Below are 17,806 nucleotides of genomic sequence, written 5' to 3' on the forward strand. Positions count from 1 at the left end.
CTGGTGATCACTGTATTACCTGTACACTATACATTATATACAGAGCTCCTGTGTATAATGTCACTGGTGATCACAGTATTACCTGTACACTATACACTATATATAGAGCTCCTGTGTATAATGTCACTGGTGATCCCTATGTGACCTGTACACTATACACTATATATAGAGCTCCTGTGTATAATGTCACTGGTGATCACTGTATTACCTGTACCCTGACACTATATACAGAGCTCCTGTGCATAATGTCACTGGTGATCACGGTATTACCTGTACACTATATACAGAGCTCCTGTGTATAATGTCACTGGTGATCTCTGTATTACCTGTACACTATACACTATATACAGAGCTCCTGTGTATAATGTCACTGGTGATCACTGTATTACCTGTACACTATACACTATATATAGAGCTCCTGTGTATAATGTCACTGGTGATCACTGTATTACCTGTACACTATACACTATATACAGAGCTCCTGTGCATAATGTCACTGGTGATCACTGTATTACCTGTACACTGACACTATATACAGAGCTCCTGTATATGTCACTGGTGATCACTGTATTACCTGTACACTATAGACTATATATAAAGCTCCTGTATATAATGTCACTGGTGATCACTGTATTACCTGTACACTGACACTATATACAGAGCTCCTGTTTATAATGTCACTGGTGATCACTGTATTACCTGTACGCTATATTCATTATATACAGAGCTCCTGTGTATAATGTCACTTGTGTTCACTGTATTATCTATACACTATATACAGAGCTCCTGTGCATAATGTCACTGGTGATCACTGTATTACCTGTACACTGACACTGTATACAGAGCTCCTGTGTATAATGTCACTGGTGATCACTGTATTACCTGTACACTATACACTATATACAGAGCTCCTGTGTATAATGTCACTGGTGATCACTGTATTACTTGTATACTATACACTATACACAGAGCTCCTGTATATAATGTCACTGGTGATCACTGTATTACCTGTACACTATAGACTATATACAGAGCTCCTGTATATAATGTCACTGGTGATCACTGTATTACCTGTACGCTGACACTGTATACAGAGTTCCTGTGTATAATGTCACTGGTAATCACTGTATTACCTGTACACTGACACTATATACAGAGCTCCTGTTTATAATGTCTCTGGTGATCACTGTATTACCTGTACGCTATATACATTATATACAGAGCTCCCTTGTGTATGTGGCATTATTGGTGTTGGCATAGTGGATTGTGTTGTGCATGGTGGTCATTGTTCTCACTGATATTAACTAGGAAAATATTTTTTTTCCATTAGGACACAGCCCCACTATCAGTATTTGGTTAGTATTTTTTCTCAGGAGTGGGAGCCAAAACCAGGAGTGGGTGATAAATGCAGAATTGGTGACTTGTTTCTATTATACCTTTTCTCTCACCTGGTTCCTCACCTGGTTTTGGTTTCCACTCCTGAGAAAAAAATACTGACCAAATACTGATAGTGGGGCGGTGGCCTTAGAGATTAAATACTTTGACCAGAGCGGCAGAGATGCACTTGCAAAGGTCTCTGGTGAAAACAAGTAATCACCTCTACACAGGATAAGTGATAATATTGATTGGTGGGGGTCTGACTCCTGGGACCCAATCAGCAGAATGTGGAGCTTTTCTCCCCATTAGACTGGAGCTCATGTGCGACTCGACCACTGATCCATTCATTCCCTCAGTGGCTGTGAGCGCTGCTCTTTTTTGGAAGCCCCCAATGGAGCTGCGATCAGACGACCCACCTGTCGTTGCGTTTTAAAATGGGGAGAAGTGTCCTGACAGGGATAAAACTTCCCCATTCTTCCAATCGGTGCAGTTTCCAATGTTCGGACCCAAACAATCAATAAGTGATCACCGATCCTGTGGACCCCATGGATCGGTGATAACTTGTTTTAACCAAAGAAACTCTTTAATGCAAACTACAGTAACTCTACATCCCAGTTATAGCGGTGCACAGTAGATGTGCAGGAGCCGCCTGTCAGTGCTCCACTATAACAGGGATAGCGGATAACAGATGTGCATATTCCTGTAGGTGGGCCCCTAGAGTCAATTCCCCCTGTGGACCCCAGACAGCCCAGTGTGTGTATGTATATGTATATATATATATATATATATATATATATATATATATATATATATATATATATATGTATATATATGTATATATATATATATATATATATACACACACATACACTGCTCAAAAAAATAAAGGGAAGACTTAAACAACAGAATATAACTCCAAGTGAATGAAACTTCTGTGAAATCAAACCGTCCACTTAGGAAGCAACACTGATTGAGAATCAATCTCACATGCTGTTGTGCAAATGGAATAGAGAATAGATGGAAATTATTGGCAATTATCAAGACACCCTCAATAAAGGAGTGGTTCTGCAGGTGGGGACCACAGACCACATCTCAGTACCAATGCTTTCTGGCTGATGTTTTGGTCACTTTTGAATGTTGGTTGTGCTTTCACACTCGTGGTAGCATGAGACGGACTCTACAACCCACAGAAGTTGCTCAGGTAGTGCAGCTCATCCAGGATGGCACATCAATGCGAGCTGTGGCAAGAAGGTTTGCTGTGTCTGTCAGCGTAGTGTCCAGAGGCTGGAGGCACTACAAGGACACAGGCCAGTACACCAGGACATGTGGAGGGGGCTGTAGGAGGGCAACAACCCAGCAGCAGGATCGCTACCTCCACCTTTGTGCAAGGAGGAGCACTGCCAGAGCCCTGCAAAATGACCTCCAGCAGACCACAAATGTGCATGTGTCTGCACAAACGGTTAGAAACCGACTCCATGAGGGTGGTATGAGGGCCCGATGTCCTCAGATGGGGGTTGTGCTACAGCCCAACACTGTGCAAGACGCTTGGCATTTGAACAGAACACCAGGATTGGCAAAGTCGCCACTGACGCCCTGTGCTCTTCACAGATGAAAGCAGGTTCACACTGAGCAAATGTGACAGACGTGACAGAGTCTGGAGACGCCGTGGAGAGCGATCTGATGCCTGCAACATCCTTCAGCATGACCGGTTTGGCAGTGGGTCAGTAATGGTGTGGGGTGGCATTTCTTTGGTGGGCCGCACAGCCCTCCATGTGCTCGCCAGAGGTAGCCTGACTGCCATTAGGTACCAAGATGAGATCCTCAGACCCCTTGTGAGACCATATGCTGGTGCGGTTGGCCCTGGGTTCCTCCTAATGCAGGACAATGCCAGACCTCATGTGGCTGGAGTGTGTCAGCAGTTCCTGCAAGATGAAGGCATTGAAGCTATGGACTGGCCGCCCGTTCCCCAGACCTGAATCCGATTGAGCACATCTGGGACATCATGTCTCGCTCCATCCACCAACGTCACGTTGCACCACAGACCATCCAGGAGTTGGCGGATGCTTTAGTCCAGGTCTGGGAGGAGACTCCACAGGAGACCATCCGCAACCTCATCAGGAGCATGCCCAGGCATTGTAGGGAGGTCATACAGGCACGTGGAGGCCACACACAATACTTAGCCTCATCAGGAGCATGCCCAGGCGTTGTAGGGAGGTCATAGAGGCACGTTTAGGCCACACACAATACTCAGCCTCATCAGGAGCATGCCCAGGCGTTGTAGGGAGGTCATACAGGCATGTGAAGGCCACACACAATACTCAGCCTCATCAGGAGCATGCCCAGGCATTGTAGGGAGGTCATACAGGCACGTGGAGACCACACACAATACTCAGCCTCATCAGGAGCATGCCCAGGCATTGTAGGGAGGTCATACAGGCACGTGGAGGCCACACACAATACTCAGCCTCATCAGGAGCATGCCCAGGCGTTGTAGGGAGGTCATACAGGCATGTGGAGGCCACACAATACTCAGCCTTATCAGGAGCATGCCCAGGCATTGTAGGGAGGTCATACAGGCACGTGGAAGCCACACACAATACTCAGCCTCATCAGGAGCATGCCCAGGCATTGTAGGGAGGTCATACAGGCACGTGGAGGCCACACACAATACTGAGCCTCATCAGGAGCATGCCCAGGCGTTGTAGGGAGGTCATACCGGCACGTGGAGGCCACACACAATACTCAGCCTCATCAGGAGCATGCCCAGGCGTTGTAGGGAGGTCATACAGGCACGTGGAGGCCACACACAATACTCAGCCTCATCAGGAGCATGCCCAGGCGTTGTAGGGAGGTCAAATGGGCACGTGGAGGCCACACACTATACTGAGCCTCATCGGGAGCATGCCCAGGCGTTGTAGGGAGGTCATACAGGCACGTGGAGGCCACACACAATACTCAGCCTCATCAGGAGCATGCCCAGGCGTTGTAGGGAGGTCATACAGGCACGTGGAGGCCACACACAATACTCAGCCTCATCAGGAGCATGCCCAGGCATTGTAGGGAGGTCATACAGGCACGTGGAGGCCACACACAATACTCAGCCCCATCAGGAGCATGCCCAGGCGTTGTAGGGAGGTCATACAGGCAAGTGGAGGACACACACAATACTCAGCCTCATCAGGAGCATGACCAGGCGTTGTAGGGAGGTCATGCAGGCACGTGGAGGCCACACACAATACTCAGCCTCATCAGGAGCATGCCCAGGCATTGTAGGGAGGTCATACAGGCACATGGAGGCCAAAACAATGCTCAGCCTCATCAGGAGCATGCCCAGGCATTGTAGGGAGGTCATACAGGCACGTGGAGGCCACACACAATACTCAGCCTCATCAGGAGCATGCCCAGGCGTTTTAGGGAGGTCATACAGGCACGTGGAGGCCACACACAATACTCAGCCTCATCAGGAGCATGCCCAGGCGTTGTAGGGAGGTCATACAGGCACGTGGAGGCCACACACAATACTCAGCCTCATCAGGAGCATGCCCAGGCGTTGTAGGGTGGTCATACAGGCACGTGGAGGCCACACACAATACTCAGCCTCATCAGGAGCATGCCCAGGCATTGTAGGGAGGTCATACAGGCGCCTGGAGGCCACACACAATACTCAGCCTCATCAGGAGCATGCCCAGGCGTTGTAGGGAGGTCATACAGGCACGTGGAGGCCACACACAATACTGAGACTCATCAGGAGCATGCCCAGGCATTGTAGGCAGGTCATACAGGCACGTGGAGGCCACACACAATACTCAGCCTCATCAGGAGCATGCCCAAGCATTGTAGGGAGGTCATACAGGCACGTGGAGGCCACACACAATACTCAGCCTCATCAGGAGCATGCCCAGGCGTTGTAGTGAGGTCATACAGGCACGTGGAGGCCACACACAATACTCAGCCTCATCAGGAGCATGCCCAAGCGTTGTAGGGAGGTCATACAGGCACGTGGAGGCCACACACAATACTCAGCCTCATCAGGAGCATGCCCAGGCGTTGTAGGGAGGTCATACAGGCACGTGGAGGCCACACACAATACTCAGCCTCATCAGGAGCATGCCCAGGTGTTGTAGGGTGGTCATACAGGCACGTGGAGGCCACACACAATACTCAGCCTCATCAGGAGCATGCCCAGGCGTTGTAGGGAGGTCATACAGGCATGTGGAGGCCACACACAATACTCAGCCTCATCAGGAGCATGCCCAGGCGTTGTAGGGAGGTCATACAGGCAAGTGGAGGCCACACACAATACTCAGCCTCATCAGGAGCATGCCCAGGCGTTGTAGGGAGGTCATACAGGCAAGTGGAGGACACACACAATACTCAGCCTCATCAGGAGCATGCCCAAGCGTTGTAGGGAGGTCATACAGGCACGTGGAGGCCCACACAATACTCAGCCTCATCAGGAGCATGCCCAGGCGTTGTAGGGAGGTCATACAGGCACGTGGAGGCCACACACAATACTCAGCCTCATCAGGAGCATGCCCAAGCGTTGTAGGGAGGTCATACAGGCACGTGGAGGCCACACACAATACTCAGCCTCATCAGGAGCATGCCCAGGCGTTGTAGGGAGGTCATACAGGCACGTGGAGGCCACACACAATACTCAGCCTCATCAGGAGCATGCCCAGGCGTTGTAGGGAGGTCATACAGGCACGTGGAGGCCACACACAATACTCAGCCTCATCAGGAGCATGCCCAGGCGTTATAGGGAGGTCATACAGGCACGTGGAGGCCAAACACAATACTCAGCCTCATCAGGAGCATACCCAGGCGTTGTAGGGAGGTCATACAGGCACGTGGAGGCCACACACAATACTCAGCCTCATCAGGAGCATGCCCCGGCGTTGTAGGGAGGTCATACAGGCACGTGGAGGCCACACACAATACTCAGTCTCATCAGGAGCATACCCAGGCGTTGTAGGGAGGTCATACAGGCACGTGGAGGCCACACACAATACTCAGCCTCATCAGGAGCATGCCCCGGCGTTGTAGGGAGGTCATACAGGCACGTGGAGGCCACACACAATACTCAGCCTCATCAGGAGCATGCCCGGGCGTTGTAGGGAGGTCATACAGGCACGTGGAGGCCACACACAATACTCAGCCTCATCAGGAGCATACCCAGGCGTTGTAGGGTGGTCATACAGGCACGTGGAGGCCACACACAATACTCAGCCTCATCAGGAGCATGCCCAGGCGTTGTAGGGAGGTCATACAGGCACGTGGAGGCCAAACACAATACTCAGCCTCATCAGGAGCATACCCAGGCGTTGTAGGGAGGTCATACAGGCACGTGGAGGCCACACACAATACTCAGCCTCATCAGGAGCATGCCCAGGCGTTGTAGGGAGGTCATACAGGCACGTGGAGGCCACACACAATACTCAGCCTCATCAGGAGCATGCCCAGGCGTTGTAGGGAGGTCATACAGGCACGTGGAGGCCACACACAATACTCAGCCTCATCAGGAGCATGCTCGGGCGTTGTAGGGAGGTCATACAGGCACGTGGAGGCCACACACAATACTCAGCCTCATCAGGAGCATACCCGGGCGTTGTAGGGAGGTCATACAGGCACGTGGAGGCCACACACAATACTCAGCCTCATCAGGAGCATGTCCAGGCGTTGTAGGGAGGTCATACAGGCACATGGAGGCCACACACAATACTCAGCCTCATCAGGAGCATGTCCAGGCGTTGTAGGGAGGTCATACAGGCACCTGGAGGCCACACACAATACTGAGCCTCATCAGGAGCATGCCCAAGCGTTGTAGGGAGGTCATACAGGCACGTGGAGGCCACACACAATACTCAGCCTCATCAGGAGCATGCCCAGGCGTTGTAGGGAGGTCATACAGACACGTGGAGGCCACACATAATACTCAGCCTCATCAGGAGCATACCCAGGCGTTGTAGGGAGGTCATACAGGCACGTGGAGGCCACACACAATACTGAGCCTCATCAGGAGCACGCCCAGGCGTTGTAGGGAGGTCATACAGACACGTGGAGGCCACACACAATACTCAGCCTCATCAGGAGCATGCCCAGGCGTTGTAGGGAGGTCATACAGGCACGTGGAGGCCACACACAATACTCAGCCTCATCAGGAGCATACCCAGGCGTTGCAGAGAGGTCATACAGGCACGTGGAGGCCACACACAATACTCAGCCTCATCAGGAGCATGCCCAGGCGTTGTAGGGAGGTCATACAGGCACGTGGAGGCCACACACAATACTCAGCCTCATCAGGAGCATGCCCAGGCATTGCAGAGAGGTCATACAGGCACGTGGAGGCCACACACAATACTCAGCCTCATCAGGAGCATGCCCAGGCGTTGTAGGGAGGTCATACAGGCACGTGGAGGCCACACACAATACTCAGCCTCATCAGGAGCATGCCCAGGCGTTGTAGGGAGGTCATACAGGCACGTGGAGGCCACACACAATACTCAGCCTCATTGTGACTTGTTTTAAGGACATTACATCACAGTTGGATCAGCCTGTAGTGTGTTTTTCCACTTTAATTTTGGGGGTGACTCCAGGCCTTCATTGGTTAATAAATGTGATTTCCATTGATGATTTTTGGGTGATTTTGTTGTCAGCACATTCAGCTTCTACAGAACAAAGTATTCAATGAGAAGATTTCACTCATTCAGATCTAGGAGGGGGGATTTCAGTGTTCCCGATATTGTTTTTAGCCGTGTATATATATACTAGCTATTGAACCCGTTCTACGCCTGGGTGGCGAGCATTTTTATTTTTATATGGTCCCCCATCCTGTAATGTGCTGCCCCCTTTCTATCCTGGTATGCATGGCACCCCTCCTCCCTATCCTTGTATGTATGGCACCCCTCCTCCTTATCCTGGTATCCATGGCACCCCTCATCCCTCTCCTGGTATCCATGGCACCCCTCATCCTTATCCTGGTATCCATGGCACCCCTCATCCTTATCCTGGTATGCATGGCACTACTCATCCCTATCCTGGTATGCATGGCACCCCTCATCCCTCTCCTGGTATGCATGGCACCCCTCATCCCTCTCCTGGTATCCATGGCACCCCTCATCCTTATCCTGGTATGCATGGCACCCCTCCTCCTTATCTTGGTATGCATGGCACCCCTCCTCCCTATCCTTGTATGTATGGCACCCCTCATCCTTATCCTGGTATACATGGCACCCCTCATCCCTCTCCTGGTATGCATGGCACCCCTCATCCCTCTCCTGGTATCCATGGCACCCCTCATCCCTCTCCTGGTATGCATGGCACCCCTCATCCTTATCCTGGTATGCATGGTACCCCTCATCCCTCTCCTGGTATGCATGGCACCCCTCACCCTTATCCTGGAATGCATGGCACCCCTCATCCTTATCCTGGAATGCATGGCACCCCTCATCCTTATCCTGGTATACATGGCACCCCTCATCCTTATCCTGGAATGCATGGCACCCCTCATCCTTATCCTGGTATGCATGGCACCCCTCATCCCTCTCCTGGTATGCATGGCACCCCTCATCCCTCTCCTGGTATCCATGGCACCCCTCATCCTTATCCTGGTATGCATGGCACCCCTCATCCCTATCCTGGTATACATGGCACCCCTCATCCTTATCCTGGTATGCATGGCACCCCTCATCCTTATCCTGGTATGCATGGCACCCCTCATCCCTATCCTGGTATGCATGGCACCCCTCATCCTTATCCTGGTATGCATGGCACCCCTCATCCTTATCCTGGATTGCATGGCACCCCTCATCCTTATCCTGGTATACATGGCACCCCTCATCCCTATCCTGGTATGCATGGCACCCCTCATCCCTATCCTGGTATGCATGGCACCCCTCATCCCTCTCCTGGTATGCATGGCACCCCTCATCCCTCTCCTGGTATGCATGGCACCCCTCATCCCTCTCCTGGTATCCATGGCACCCCTCATCCCTATCATGGTATGCATGGCACCCCTCATCCTTATCCTGGTATGCATGGCACCCCTCATCCTTATCCTGGAATGCATGGCACCCCTCATCCGTATCCTGGTATACATGGCACCCCTCATCCCTATCCTGGTATGCATGGCACCCCTCATCCTTATCCTGGTATGCATGGCACCCCTCATCCCTCTCCTGGTATGCATGGCACCCCTCATCCCTCTCCTGGTATGCATGGCACCCCTCATCCTTATCCTGGTATGCATGGCACCCCTCATCCCTATCATGGTATGCATGGCACCCCTCATCCTTATCCTGGTATGCATGGCACCCCTCATCCTTATCCTGGTATGCATGGCACCCCTCATCCTTATCCTGGTATGCATGGCACCCCCCTCATCCTTATCCTGGTATGCATGGCACCCCTCATCCCTATCCTGGTATGCATGGCACCCCTCATCCTTATCCTAGTATTCATGGCACCCCTCATCCTTATCCTAGTATTCATGGCACCCCTCATCCTTATCCTAGTATTCATGGCACCCCTCATCCCTATCCTGGTATGTATGTCACCCCTCATCCCCCAATCCTGGTTTGTATGTCACCCCTCATCCCCCAATCCTGGTATGCATGGCACCCCTGATCCCTATCCTGGTATGCATGGTCCCCTCATCCCTCAATCCTGGTATGTGTGGCCCCCTCATCCCCCAATCCTGGTATGTGTGGCCCCCTCATCCCCCAATCCTGGTATGTGTGGCCCCCTCATCCCCCAATCCTGGTATGTATCGCACCCCTCATCCCCCAATCCTGGCATGTGTGGCCCCCTCATCCCCCAATCCTGGTACGTGTGGCCCCTTTATCCCCCAATCCTTGTATCTATCGCACCCCTCATCCCTTTCACGTTTGCACACATACACTTATACTCACCTTTCTTCCCTGTGCTCCAGCGCTGCTGCTTCCTGTTCTGCCGGATGCCCTATGTAAAAGACCATGTTAAAGTCGCATTGCATACGGATTGGATACGGATGTCACACTGATGCCAGGTGAGAAAAATCGCATAACAATCTCATGACACTCGTCCGTTTTTTCGGGCCAGAATACTGAACGATTTCTTTCACACATGTGGGTATGAGCCCTAAATCATCATCTCCTACGAATGCGATCACGTGACGGGCGCTGATGGGTGGGTCTTATGACGCGCTTCTAGCTCGTTCGTGTTAAATGCCGGTGTCAGAGATTGACAGCAGAATTTAAGTTCTGAGCCGCCGCGGGTGGATGGAATCCATGCAGGGCTGTGAGATGCAGATGACAGCTGATCAGGGCAACTCTCATGTGCTGGGAAAGAAGGCGGCAGAGAGACAGAACCGGTGCTATACATCATGGGTCATGAAGGGGTTAAAAGCAAGGGAGAGAGTCACTGCTGATGGTCATAATGTTAATCAGGACCTGATGCTTCAGGTGGGATTTCGGGAGAGGGAATTTCAACTTCGCGGACATTTATACAGAACTTGCTGGATTCTCATATGTGACCCCAACACTTAATAGCAAGTGAACTTTACGCCCATTTCATCTTACGCCGTCACATTTGTACTATGTTGTGTCCATTATGACACATTGTGGTTATCATTCCTTTTATATTTTATGGTGCTAGTATTTTTTTACTATTTATTTATTTCTACTTGCACTGATACATTGTAACAAAACTTCCAAAATAATATATTTGAACTGCTATGTTTTTACCTGCAATGATACATTGTAACAAGATATCAGATCAGTAGAGCTACTTGGGCTGATTTTTTTTCCTCTCTAATTGCACTTACACATTGTAACAAACCATTAGGACTGCAAACATTTTGGGTCTGCACTGATACATTGTAACAAACCATCAGCACAGGACACATTTTTGAACTGCTGATGTTTCTTTCCCACAGTGATCCATTATAACAAACTATCAGACAGGAGGGAGATTTGGGCTGCTCATTTGTTCCTTACCTGCACTGATACATTGAAACAATTTCACAGCATTTTTTACAGCATTTGTTGCGTTTCATTGTGACACATTGTGGTTATCTGATGCGTTTATGTGCTCTTCATGGCTGCCAGTCTCTGTTTCTATGGGCATGCGCTATATTCATATGTTACATAGCCCCTGATGTGCTTGACTCTCGGGTGACTCCGGGGTCCTCTCCAGCCCACGCACCTGCCTGTTATTTGGAATTACACACCGGTAATATGTGGTGGGGAGAGGACTCCATTCTGCCTTTTGGCTGTTCTATGCTCTTTATCTTCCATTTCAGGTTTTACCTATTAGAAGCGTTTTACATTTAACAATCTGATACCTCCTGATGAAGCTGCTGTGTGCGGTGAAACACATTGGGCCTTTCTCTCTGCCGCCTCCTTGTTTCCAGATATTGTTGGTAATTTTGCTCCTTTATTCTCTTTTTCGCCATTGTATCGAGGTCATTATTACATACAGCGTTTCTTTACTCTTTCTCCGCCATGCGTGGTTTTTCTACCCTGACCAATATCGCCGTTGCTGCTATACACCTAGTGTTTTGTTTCTTATTCTCTCGCCATCCCTTTTAAGTTATTTAAAAATCATATTTATTAGACACAGAATTCAAAATGTATTTACAGAATGTAGAAACATGATAATATCTGGCAGTAACTGATTCAGGTGCACAAGGAGGGGATCCGACCCATATATCCTATAGAGGGGATCCGACCCATATATCCTATAGAGCCGAAAAACTTGGCACTCTTTGAAAATAAGTTCCTTTCATTTGCAATCCTATAGCGTTAAACCTTTTCGGACCTTCATCAGAACTGAATGCTTTGGGTATGGGACTCCCAGAAAAACGCGCTTGTGTGTGACCGGCGACGCTCGAGCGATGATGAAGGTCTGTATCAGGACCGAAAACGTTTAACGCTATATGATTGCAAATGAAAGGAACTTATTTTCAAAGCGTGCCAAGTTTTTCTGCTCTATAGTATAAGTATTTAAAGAATGTGTTATATTATCATTATTGGGATTATAAAAAGATTATTATAAGATTATTATTGGGAGTTTATTTTTATTGTGTTACAACTACTTTTCTGCACCCAATATTTTGGTTTGAGGCCATGGTCTATTCTTGCTCATCTTGGGCTGTGATGTGATGATATAGACCTTTTGGTGTTTTAACCCCTTAATGACAGGAGCATTTGCCTTTTTTGCATTTTCGTTTTTTGCTCCCCTTCTTTCCAGAGCCAGAACTTTTATATTTTTTGTTCAATATGGCCATGTGAGGGCTTATTTTTTGCAGGATGACTTGTACTTTTAAATATCCATCACTGGTTTTACCATATTGTGTACTGGAAAATGGGAAAAAAAATTCCAAGTGCGGTGAAATTGCAAAAAAAAAATGCAGTTCCACAGTTGTTGTGGTTTTTTTTTTTACCATGTTCACTGAATGTTAAAACTGACCTGTCATTATTATTATTCTCCAGGTCATTACAAGTTCTTAGACACCAAACATGTACAGGTTCTTTTTTTATTTAAGTGGTGAAAAAAAATTCCAAAGTTTGCTTTAAAAAAAAAAAAAAAAAAAAAAGTGCCATTTTCCGAGACTTGTAGCGTCTCCATTTTTCGGGATCTGGGGCCGGGTGGGGGCTTATTTTTTGCGTGCCGGGCTGACGTTTTTATTGATACCATTTTGGGATACATCGGATGTTTTGATCGGCCGTTATTGTGTTTTATTGCAATGTTGCGGAACCAAAAAAAACGTAACTCTGGCGTTTGGAATTTTTTTCTCATTATGTTGTTTACCAATGAGATTAATTCTTTTTTTATATTGATCGGGTGATTCTGAACGCGGCGATACCAAATATGTGTATGTGGGGTTTATTTTATTTTGAATGGGGCAAAAGGGGGGTGATTTAAACTTTTATATTTTTTTTAATTTTTTTAAATATTTTTAAAAACATCTTTTACACATTTTGCTTGCTTCTGTAGTCTCCGTAGGAGACTAGAAGCAGCAACTGTCCGATCACCTCTCTGTAGTAGAAATGCTCACTTGCTATGAGCGCCGACCACTAGGTGGCACTCATAGCAATCGAGACATGACAACCACATGGGTCAGCTGCAGACCCCGGGTTGTCATACTAACCCATCGGTGACCCGTGATCATGTGACTGGGTCACTGATGGACCGTCCTAACTCTAGGACACGCTTCTCGAAAGCTCAAGTTAAATGCCGCTGTCAGAGATTGACAACAGCATTTAACTGGTTAACAGCTGCAGGTCGATCGCGATTCCACCCGTGGCTGTTGCGGGCACATGTCAGCTGTAATAATGTGGTGCATATTATTACTGACCACGTCGGAAAGGGGTTAAATTGCTGTTGTATTTTTCATTTATGTGGATGTGCAGTCCTCCTTTTTTGCTTTTCTATAACTGTACAGAAATGTCCTCCTGCAGTTGGGACCTGGCCCTGATGGGTGGGGTGCATTTAGTAACTATTCCACAGGCTTTAGAATTAATAACAGCCACATTGTGATCTGCTGCCTTATCTATTTTCCCTAAGTTAAAGGTGAGGTCTGAATATGTGTCCCAATGTGCGGCTCCACGTAGCTGCTTCCCATGAAGTGTTGTGGATAAATCAAACCATCAGACTACCAGATTCTGTTTTTTTACCTGGAGGCTTATAGCAAACACCTTTTTGAGCTCGTCTTATGTCATAAACTGATCTTGCACCCACTGTTCTCTGATCCTCACAAACTTGTACCTTCATTTCCTCCATCTGCTGTCAGCGATGGCGTCTGCAGGTCTCGAAAAAGAGCTGGACTGTTCCATCTGTAGGACCCTTTATACAGATCCTGTAACCCTGAGATGTGGACACAACTTCTGCCGGGTCTGCATTGATCAGGTCCTAATTACGCAGGACGAGTCTGGAGTTTATTGCTGCCCTGAATGTAGAGAAGAGTTACAGGAGCGGCCGGCACTCAAGAGGAACATAACTCTGTGTAATGTAGTGGAGAATGTCCGGTCTAATCAGGATGGCAAAGTCCGCTGCACTTACTGTGTGGACTCTCCTGTACCTGCTGTTAGATCCTGTCTACATTGTGAGGCTTCTCTGTGTGATAATCATCTAAAAGATCACAGTGAAGGACCAGAACACGTCCTCCTCACTGAGCCCAGCGCTTCACTGAAGAATAGGAAGTGTTCTGTCCATACCGAGCTCCTGAAGTATTACTGCACCGAGGACGCGGCTTGTGTCTGTGTGTCCTGCTGTCTGACCGGGAAGCACAGTGGTCACAAACTGGAGTCTCTAGATGAGGCCTTTGGGAAAAAGAAGGAGACATTGAGAAAGGTTCTGCAGAAACTGATCACTAACAGAGGGAAAACTGAGAGAAAACTACAGAATCTGGAGGAGAGCTGGAGAGGAGCTCAAGATAAAGCGTCGAGAGAAGCCACGAGAGTCACTGACCTGTTTATAGACATCAGGAGACGGGTGGACGACCTGGAGAAGAGGGTCCTGAGTGAGATCTCCAGGCGGGAAGAGCAGGCGTCACTGTCACTGTCTGATGGGATCCAGAAGCTGGAGATAAAGAAGGACGAGCTGTCCAGGAAGATCCGGCACATTAAGGAGCTGTGTAACCGGACTGATCCACTGACTGTCTTACAGGATCCAGACACCGGTGACTTGTGTGATCCTGCGGAGGAGGGAGGAGATGAAGACCTAGGGGGACATGATGAGGACGTAGGGGGACATGGAGGTGGTTGGGCTGCGGAGGTCATCACTCACATAACGCACAAATTATCTGATCTGGTAAGAGGTGTAAATGTGACCTTCTATGTGCAGGATCCAGCAGACATATTACTAGATGTAAACACCGCTCATAATAGTCTCCTTATATCAGACGACCTGAAAACTGCCACCTGGACAGAAGTATGGCAGAGTCGCCCACCAACAGCTCAGAGGTTTCATGACTATGAACAGGTGGTGAGCAGCAGGAGATTTACCTCTGGGCGACATTACTGGGATGTGGAGATCAATAGGTCAGGGGAGTGGAGTGTGGGGATGTGTTACCCCAGTATAGACAGGAGGGGGCGTCATTCATACATTGGAGATAATATTAAGTCCTGGGGCTTATGTGGAGGGCGAATGTATTACAATCAGTATTCAGTGATACATGAAAGAAATGAGATGCAGTTACGTCACCAGATCTCCACTGGTAGAGTCAGGATATGTCTGGATTATGAGGCCGGGCAGATGTCCTTTTATGAGCTGTGTGACCCCATCAGACACTTGCACACCTTCACTGCCGTCTTCACCGAGCCCCTCCATGCTGCATTATGTGTATGCGAAGGTTCTATAAAGATATTAGGGGAGCAGATGAAAGACCCCATCACCATAGAAGAATGACCAGGGGTCTTTTAACTTGCACTACATGAGTCTATGAAGTCACTTGAGGTTGTGATAAGAATGATGAAATACGACCACATTAAATGTTTTTTGAACAAGTGTATATAATATCTACTATATAATTGTCTTATCCCGTCTGTCTGTCTGTCCTGGAAATCCCGCGTCGCTCATTGGTCCGGCAGCGGCCAATCAGCGCCTCGGGATTTCAGAAAAAAGATGGCAGCCGTTAGCGGCTCATCTGCCGGACGGAGGTCAGCGGCGATGCAGCGGGGAGATGACCTCCATGCGGCTAACGTTGGAAGATCAGCGGCTTGGCCCGCTGATCTCCCGCCAGCAAGTGTGAACGGAGGACTGGGGAGCGGAGCCGCCGGTCGGGATGCTTCTGCTGCGAGCAGCCGCTCATCTCCCGGCTTCTGGCAGCAGAAGGAGCCGCACAGGCAGTGCCGCTCCCCGGTCCTCGCTAATACGGAGCCGCACAAGCAGCGCCGCTCCCGGGCCCACACTAATACGGAGCCGCACAAGCAGCGCCGCTCCCCGGTCCTCGCTAATACGGAGCCGCACAAGCAGCGCCGCTCCCGGGCCCACACTAATACGACACTGATTGGTCGCGGCCGGCTGCCACGATCAATCAGCGAGATGGGCGGCAAATTTAAACGCCGCTGTGCTGATTGGTCGCAGTCGACGGCTGCGACCAATCAGCATTATTGGCGCGAAACTTAAACCCCGCTCTGCTGATTGGTCGCGGTCGGCCGCATACCTATTCTAGAATACCCGATGCGTTAGAATTGGGCCACCATCTAGTATATTTATATAAGTATATATCTGAACCTATATAGTTCTTTTTTTATAACATGAACTTTGTACTCCAGTTTTGCTACCCTGTGGCCCCCTTTTCTTCTGATGGGCTCTTCCTCCCTCGGGCAACACAACCCTTCTGGTGCAGGCATACTCTAGACAAAATGAGGGGTGGGATATATATGAAGTAGGGTTGGTGCCCCTTCCCTGTTCCAGGCGACACATTTTATGTGCGTGAATCAGCTTCTTGCAGTATAGTGTTGTGTGTGTGTGTGTGTGTGTGTGTGTGTGTGTGTGTGTGTGTGTGTATGTATATATATGACGCGCCCCCTGGGACATATTCCTTTTTGAGGGGAATACCCGGCACCGGATCAGATGGGGGGGGTTGTAGTCTCCGAGCGGCTGTGACCCAGTCCCGTGCCCAGGGCGTCAAGCTCAGTGTGATGTGGCAGTTCTACAGATGTTACTAAAGTTCTTTTGTGTCGACTACGCCACCCGTTGTGATGCGGTCACTGTGGCCGCCGCTGCAGCAGGGTCCACTGAGGCTGATGGTGGGTGCGCAGCTTGGTGAGATAACCCCCAACGGGAGGGGTATAGCCTCAGAGGGGACAGGCGCAGAGGATGGGGGTTGTGGTGGTGTAGTGCAGACGGCAGTGAAGACAGAGTCGGGTTGTGCAGTTAAGGGAGTTTACTTACTGCTGATGTTCCGGTCACTCTAGCTTCAAGTGACCACCCGAGCCGTGCTGCGTCCACCAGGTCCTGGATCCAGCCAACCCCCAAACAAGTCCGGAGCGTGGCCCTGAGCTCTCCCTCTGTCCTTTCTTCAGCCGTCCCCACCAGTGATCCACCTAGGTCCAGCTCCCTCGGGCCTTCTGTTGGGACACCCTTGGCCCTGGGTTCCCTGACCCTTCATGTGGTGTGCCTTCGGGGTGAATGTGGTGGGTGACCGTGACAGACACTGCCCACGGTCTCCGGTCTCTGGCTGGGGATTGTTTTTACCCCCACCAGCTTGGGTTCCGGTACCCTGATGCTGACTCCTCACCCGGTGCTCTAATTTGGGTTCTTGGGTCCCTTCAGTCTTCCCCCTCTGGGTACTCCTTCTTTGCTCCTCTCTCACTCAGGGTCTCTCTCTTGCTGCAGGCTGACTTCCTCTCTCTGCTTGCTGTCTGCTCCTCTGCAGCTGACTTGTTCTCTGCCTCTGACTCTCTGCGTCTGACCCTGATTCTAGTTGGTGCCCACCTTATAT

At 49.5% G+C, this 17,806-nt stretch overlaps 1 protein-coding gene across 1 annotated transcript; it reads left to right on the forward strand.

Moving 5' to 3' along the window:
* The first annotated feature begins 14,151 nt into the window (after positions 1-14,151).
* Positions 14,152-15,765, forward strand: LOC141164109 (E3 ubiquitin/ISG15 ligase TRIM25-like). Its single transcript, XM_073649260.1, has one exon. The coding sequence runs from the start codon at positions 14,152-14,154 to the stop codon at positions 15,763-15,765; it is 1,614 nt and encodes a 537-aa protein (XP_073505361.1).
* Positions 15,766-17,806: the final 2,041 nt, after the last annotated feature.

This window comes from Phyllobates terribilis, unplaced genomic scaffold, assembly GCF_046119375.1.
Source record: "Phyllobates terribilis strain yellow unplaced genomic scaffold, ASM4611937v1 Scaffold_10__3_contigs__length_209671492, whole genome shotgun sequence".
Lineage (NCBI taxonomy): Eukaryota > Metazoa > Chordata > Amphibia > Anura > Dendrobatidae > Phyllobates > Phyllobates terribilis.

Excerpts from the sequence above, each read along its gene's own strand:
- LOC141164109 (XM_073649260.1), top strand. The coding sequence starts at position 14,152 with ATGGCGTCTGCAGGTCTCGAAAAAGAGCTGGACTGTTCCATCTGTAGG.